At 58.5% G+C, this 7,204-nt stretch overlaps 1 protein-coding gene across 1 annotated transcript in view; it reads left to right on the top strand.

Annotated features, from left to right (window-relative positions):
* The first annotated feature begins 809 nt into the window (after positions 1-809).
* The window catches only part of DSCAML1 (DS cell adhesion molecule like 1), a 342,838-nt gene continuing 336,443 nt past the window's right edge, over positions 810-7,204 (top strand). The window contains exon 1 of the mRNA XM_079930621.1: positions 810-1,245. Coding sequence (XP_079786747.1) covers positions 1,020-1,245 — 226 coding nt within the window. The 5' untranslated portion in view covers positions 810-1,019. The remainder of the gene's footprint in view (positions 1,246-7,204) is intronic.

Raw genomic sequence — 7,204 nt, 5'->3', positions numbered from 1 at the left:
AGTAAATTAGTGGTTAGCAGGAGCTGGGGAATAGGGAGTTATTGTTTAATGGGTACAGAGTTTCTGTTTGGATGATGAAAAGTTCTGGAAATGGGTAGTGGTGATGGTTACACAACACTGAGAATGTTGTACTAAATGCCACTGAAGAGTGCACTTAAATACAGTTAAAATGGTACATTTTATATCATGTATATTTTAACATATTTTAAAGAGTAAATGCCTTGGGCCCCCGTGCCTAACCTGCTGCCCGGCACACAGCAGGTGCTCAACATTCATTTTGTAACTGAGAAGATACCTCACTCCAGCCCTATTCAATTCTATGACGACTTTATGCAGATTGACATAAGGAATAAACCAATTTCTGCTTAGTGACAAAGCTGTGGGGTAGGGGGGGACAGATGAGGATGAAGGAGGAAGATACCCGAGATACAGCTGACATTAAACTATTTATTGACAATAATGTCTGAGTAGTCACAATGTGCCCAGTGTGAGGAAAATTCCCGCAGAGTGGTGGGGTGGTGGGCTTCAGCGGGGCTTCCCACGAGGCAGGCTCGCACAGGCAACTGGGGCTTGGAAGGGCAGGCAGCTTTCAGCTTGGAGGTGGGGAGTAACCCGGGCCGGCACCAAAGGGTCTGAGTCTGGGTTTTACTCCCAGCATCCATGCTCCCCCATCCCAGGGGGTAAACTGAGTCGGAAAGAGGCAGGCTGCCTTGGCCCCAGGTGACTGGGCCAGGAGACACGGGGCGCCCTTGGCCCGAGCAGGGCGGTCTCTTGGCACATGTATGACACACGCCTGTGTGCGGCCGCAGGCTCGGAGCCGGTGGGTGGCGGGGACCCCTCGCCTCTCAGACGGCAAAAACTGGTCCCGGCCGTACGGTCCGGGCCCCCGCCGCCCCTGTGCCTGGGCTTGTGGGGCTGGGGGCCGTGTGGGCTCGGGGCTCGCGCGGCGCTCCCCGGCCGGGGTGCCGCGGGGGGGAGGCGGGGGGGCGGGGAGAGCGGCGCCTAGCCCAGCCCCGCGGATGACAGGAGCCAGGGAGCCGAGGAGGGAGGAGCCGCCGCCGCCGCCGCGCGCTGGGCTGAGGAGCAGAGAGAGCGGGGCGCGGAGTGCGGGCGGCTGGGAGCGCGCTGAGCGGGGGAGAGGCGCTGCCGCACGGCCGGCCACAGGACCACCTCCCCGGAGAATAGGGCCTCTTTATGGCATGTGGCTGGTAACTTTCCTCCTGCTCCTGGACTCTTTACACAAAGGTGAGACCCGCGCGGGCGGCAGGGCGGCGGAGGCGGCGGGGCCGCGGTGCGCGAGGCTGGCGGCGAGGCGGAGTGCCCGGCGGGCTCCAGGTGCCCGGGGTGGGGGGTGGGTGGGTGGGGGGACGGACCCCGGCGCGGGGCCGCGGATGGGGCGCAGCGGGGGAGGGGCAGGCACCCGGGGAGCGGCCAGGTAAGAGTCCGCCCTGCACCGCCCCGCCAGCTACCCGCGCCTGCCTTTTTGGGGCGCGCCCGGCGGGGAGGTGGTGAGACAGCCCCTCATCTCCCCGCTCGTTGCCGGGCCGCCGTTCTGCCCGGACCCTTCCCCCAGCCCCTTGCCCGCTGCCTGCGGCTGGGTGGCGCTGGGACCCCGGGGTGCCCTCCGAGTCGAGGGTTCCTTAGGCCGTGACTGTTCACCTGGGAGTGCTGGCGGAACCGGGCCGCGGCTTACTCCCTCTCTGCCACCGCGCGCCCCTCCGCCGCCCCGGACCCCCTGCATCGCACCGCACCGCGCTTATCCGCGCCCTGGCTGGATGCAGGGCGGGGAGAGCCGGGGGTCCCGAGACCTGGGCTCCCTATAATAGCAAGTTTGTTCTCCAAACCTAGAGGTCGCCTTCGTCCAGCCCCACTGCCCCGGGCACTAGCCCCGGCTTGGCTGCTCCGCCTGGCCACCTCAGGCAGCGCGCCCCAAGGTGCGAGAGTCTGCGCTTCGGCTCCTGGTCAGCGGACATGGGGACGAATCTTGGGTTGTGGGGGGGCGCGTGTCGCTTTCCGCGGAGAGAAGGCGTTGCTAAGGGTGGGTCCAGGTGTCCGGCATGTCCAGACCTGCTGCTGGAGCGCTGCGCACCTGATCCTCGAGGTAGCCGGGATTGGGGGGTTGGAAGCGGTCAGACATTTCCAACCAGAATCACCTGGGCACCGAGTCGGGATCAGGCAGTCCCCGGCTGTCGGGCTTCCAGGCGATCGCAGAGGACGTGCCCCCGGGCGCACAGATGGCGGGAGATGAGGCGGCCGAACTCGGCGCCCTTGCGCTGAGAAGCACACACGCTCTTACGAGCTCAGCTTTACCTGTGCAGCCCTCTAACTTTTCTCCTTCGCGCCCTGGGGGACGGCCTCAACCCCCTTTGCCCAGGCGGGTGCCCTGGCCCAGCTGCAACTCTTGACCCCTAGGCGATGGGGGAAGGGCAACCCAGCAAAGGGTTGGCGCTCCCGGACGGGTCCGGTCATTCCTTGCCGACGCCCCAGGGGTCTGGAGTCTGCAACCTGCCGGAGCTGACTGCAGTATCTCGTGGCTTTGGGGGAGGAGGGTGACCCTATTTTATTTGTAAGTACCGCCCGGTCAAAGCCAGACTGAAGGCCAAGATGCTGCGGAGGTGCGGGGCGAGGGCTGGCCCCTGAATCGTGGACAAAGTAGTTGAGTTTCTCTGACCCAGCGGGGTCCACGGGGTGACACACCAAGGCTGGTCTAGGTTGATTAACCCCTTGACCCCGCCAGCACCCTCTTATACCCCGTCCGTCCGCGGAGCAAGCAGCCTGCCTCCTGTTCCCCCGGGCCCCCCCACCCGCAGTCTCCCTCTCCCCAGGCTCTTCCTGCTTCCCTCCGCCCCGCAGGCTGGCTCGGCTCGCAGCTTTAATTACATTAATATTAAAAATACATAAGGTGAGGAGAGGCAGCTTTCTCTCTGGCTAGTTCCCTCTCCACCCGCCACCCCTTTCCATTTTGTCGGGCGAGGAAGCACAGGCTGGAGCTGCTCCCACACTCTTGCCCAGCCTTGTCCACACACACCTCCCACCCCCTTTCCGGAGACCTCTTCCAGAGCAGCCCATTCCCCGGGAGTCGAGGCCCCCTAGCAAATACCTGATGGACTCTCCCCTCCCCCTTCCAGAAGCCGGCCATTAATAAATGAAGCCCAAGCTATTTGATAGGGAAGGGGCAGATGGGGATGGGGTTGGAGAAGGGCCCAGAAGGCGGCAGGACGGCCCGAGGGGCAAAGTCCTCTCCAACAGGAGAAGCCAGTAGCTCTGGCCTTGGGCCTGCGGGAGGCTGGAGGTGCCAGGTGAGGCGGCACCTAAGTGGCCTTTGGGTCTGCAGAGCTCCCGCGCCCCTGCCATTCAGAGGCTCCAGCATCTGCGCTGGGCGCCAGGGCGACTTGCCAGACAGGCCTTTCTTTTCCTTCGTGCCTTAATTGGGTCTTAGGTGCCAGGCTGGTCCCCGGGGCCTGTTCTGCTTGGGGTGGCGTGGTGGTGGCGGAGGCGGCTGGGGGAGGATGTTGATGTGGTGAGAGCAGCGAAGATGGGGTTTGGTGTATTTTTCTCTCCCGTTGCCTGTCACCCCCGCGGCACCAAGGAAAATGTAAATGTGAATGTTGGAGGCTGTTACAGAAAACAATATCCTCTTGCAATAATTTGTACGTCCATCTGTGAGGAGGGGGAGGAGGCAGAGAGAGAGGGAGGAGAAAACAAGATGAGATGGAGCGTCCTCTGGATGGAATTAAGCAGTTATTGAATGTGTTTTAAGCGTCTGTTCTTTCCATTCCTCTCGAAATACCTTTTTTTTTTGATGAAGCCTGAGCTCAGACTGATTCTCCAGAACTAAACTGGGAAGGTGTTTTAATAATCGGTTGTCGAGTCTTCAATAACTGCCTTATTATTGCCAAAACAAATCCAGGTTCGGGCAGCCAGAGGAACCCCAGCGAGGCTCTCTCCCTTGTTCCATCCAGCGTGCCAGCATCTGTGTTGCCTGCAATTGCATTTTTCCTGTGTAAAAGAGCAAGCTTCCCCGGCACTAAAATTCCTGTTTTCTAAAAGCCAAAATAATGGGGTGCATTGATTTTTTCATTGCCCCCCCAACCTCTCGGATGGGGACTCATGGTTCTTCTCTCCAGAGAAGACCAAACTAAAAGCCTTCGACAAGCCATTAAGAAAATCTCTAACACTCTGTTCAGAGTCTAATTAAAAGGGGGGTGGGCACTCAGGGAATGTGTTTTTTTAAATCTCGAAATGGCAAACACAACTTAGGGGAAGGAGGTGAAAGACCAGTGAACGTTGGGGAGGGGGTAGGTAGGCAGAGAGGCCCTGGGTGCTAGGATAACATGGGGGAGAATGGGATTGCCTTGATGCCCGACAAACCTTTCAGATGCTTCGTATTTCTGGGCATCAAAGTCAGCTGCCTTGAATATATTTCTGCAGCAGACTGGGGAGCTCAATTAGAAACAAAAAGCAAGTAAGCAGTTGACCCAAAGGCAGCGCGTAAGTTGAGCAGATCCCAGTAGACTGGCTGAATAGGCTTATTTTTCTCAGATTGAAGAATCGAGAGAAGGTGGGCAAGCAAATGGCAGGGGTGGAGGGTGGGGTTGGCCCAGCGATGCTTGCGCACCCCCCCCCCCCGGGCACAGGGTGGTTGTCTGCACAGGACACCTCATGGGCTGTTGGCTTTTGTCAGAGGGGTGCAGACCTCCAGTCCCCCTTACCTTCTCCGGGTCTTCAGGAATTCCACCCGTGTGACTTGCTTGGTCCCCTGCTCAGCTTGGTGAAGGACGATTTTATTTGTGGATGAGTTGAAGGGAGGGTGGATGTTCAGAGAGCTTTTTTGGGGGGTATGGGTACCAAGCTGGGAGATTCTTCCCTCCCACGTGATCCTGGAGGAGGTGTTTCTTGGGGGCATTGGAAACAGTCAAAAGGAAACGCCCCCAGCTTCCGAAGTGCTTTCTCAGCCCCTAGCTCAGTAGATTCTAACCAGCACCCAGGTGCACGAATGGGGTGAGCCACAGGCAGCAGACATGACAGGGTGCCAGGAACCCAAGGGCAGGCCCTGGATTTGCATATAATTTGCATACAGATTTGCATGCTCACCTAGCCAGGCCAAGAGCCTCCTCACCCTCTGAGTAGCCGCATCTTGATCTCAGCCTCAGTTGCAGCCAGGCAGTGGCTTTTCCTTCTGTGGAATGGGAGTGGGGCAAGAGTGGGGAGAAGGATGATGTTTTGGGTAGTGCTTCTCTCTTGCCTCTGAGTTCTAGGCCTACAGGGGCTCAGCACTGAGTTTTTCTTCTGGCAAGGCAGCCCCCGAGCTTGCAACTGGGGTGGGATGGGTGACCGGCGGCAGAGACACCCGAAGGCAGACCAAACTTTGGGTGTGGGTTGCGCCTCTTGTACTGCAGGAAGAAGAGAGGGGCACACCTGCTTTGGGGATCCAGGGCCAACATTTGTTTTCTGGTGAGTGCACCCCCAGAATGGAGGATGCTTAGGGCTGTGGTCAGTGGGTGGAGAAGCAGCAACTGATGGGAAGAGGGTATCAAGTGAGGCAAAATGCTCTTTCACCCCGCTGGTTTGTCGGTGTCCAGCTTGGGAGGGGGTTGTGGCCTCTGAGGGGAAGAGCCCCCAGCGGCTGCTTCTACCATTGTTAAGACGCCTTCTGTCACATGCAGTGGTGGGGGCGCGGTGAAAGGCAGGCACTGTGGTCAGACGATGGGTGTATAAAGAGTTGGGAGTAATGCTTGAAGAGCACACAGTTCAGGGCAGCTGGAGTGCTGCTTCCCAGAGAGCCAGCTGGGATGCCCACAGTGGGGGGGGGGTGGCTTCGGGAATGATTCTGTCTGCATTTCCGGGGCCCTGGGCAAATCCCACCCTGGCAGGTGCAGCTCCAAGGCCTCCCAGAGTGTTTTTCTGCACATCTAATGATCTGGGAGAGCCTTGGTCCACCAGAGCCCACAGAGGTTTCTGAAGGAGGTGGGGGTGGAACCCTAAGGTGTTGGGTAGAGCCTCGGGGGATGGCCGGAGGGAGAGAGGGAGAGGGCCAGTGGGCAGAGCTTCAAGCCCTCCTCCCCCAGTTCTTCCAACCAGAGCATTTTATATACTAGAATTGTGAAGAAAAATAAAAAAGATTGCAATTCGATGGTGCAGTGGATATTCGGAGTCAAGGCAAACCCTTCATTTGCATCCTGGCTCTGCACTTAGTATGTGACCTTGGTCCTCTCTGAACCTCACTTTCTCCAGCTATGAAATGGGATTAAAGGAGCTAATGCATATGAAGTACCTAGAATATAACTCGTTTTCAATAAACCTTAGACCTCTTCTTTTTTCTGCACTACTCCCAGCTTCAGCCCCCTTCCCCCCCAGAGCAGAGCATCTGCTTCTGTCCCGAATGCTTGTACTAATGAGCCGCAGTTTTGGCCAAGCCAACGGACTCAGACTTTGTAGCAGTGAGAGAGGCTGAATGGTGGCCAGGGCAGGGGGCGTCACAGCTTCCTTCCATCACCTATCAGCTGCGTAGCCTGCAGGACCCGTCCTCAGCCAGAGAGCCGAGGCCATGCAGCCGCCTGGGTGGCCCTGGGGTGGGGCGGGGTGGGAGCACCCAGCACACTCCCTTTCCCCAGCCACAGCTGGTGGCAGTTGTAGAAAAGGTGAGGGCACAGGTTGGCTCCAGATTTGGATTTGAGGGTGAGGCAAAGGCCAGTCTCGTACCTACCAAAGGAAGGCTGGGGTTGGTTGATAAAGCTCTACCATGACTGGACACAGTAAGAACTGATTTAATGCCATAAACCTATGTACGTGGGCTGCACAGGGGGAGCCCCCATACCTTGTAGCTGGATGGATTTCTGTCTTTCCCTGCTAGGATGAACTTCGCTGTTTTTCAGGTAGTTTCATGTATAGAGAACACCCTTGACAGCCCCTGACCTTGGGGATCCCTGGACCACTCCTCCCTCCGTAACCCGGTCAGCCATATGACCCAGGGAAGCAGCATAGGACCCAGAGGTCAGTTGCTGCTCATGGCAGGCTGTGGCCTGTGGGTCCCATGAGTGGCGGGGTGCGGGGCTGTGGCACAGCAGCCTGTGCGCCCTGTTTAACAGCTGTTTGTCCTGTGCTGCTTTCGCATGAATAGCATTAGCCTTGGGCACCACCCCTGCCATCCAGCTGCTATCCCCTCATCCGTTCAGCCACCCCCTGCCCCACTTCCCCATGCCCT

Source organism: Stenella coeruleoalba, assembly GCF_951394435.1.
Source record: "Stenella coeruleoalba genome assembly, chromosome: 8".
Taxonomy (NCBI): Eukaryota; Metazoa; Chordata; class Mammalia; order Artiodactyla; family Delphinidae; genus Stenella; species Stenella coeruleoalba.
Note: the sequence above shows the minus strand (reverse complement) of the source record. Positions and strands in the feature narration are given on the sequence as shown.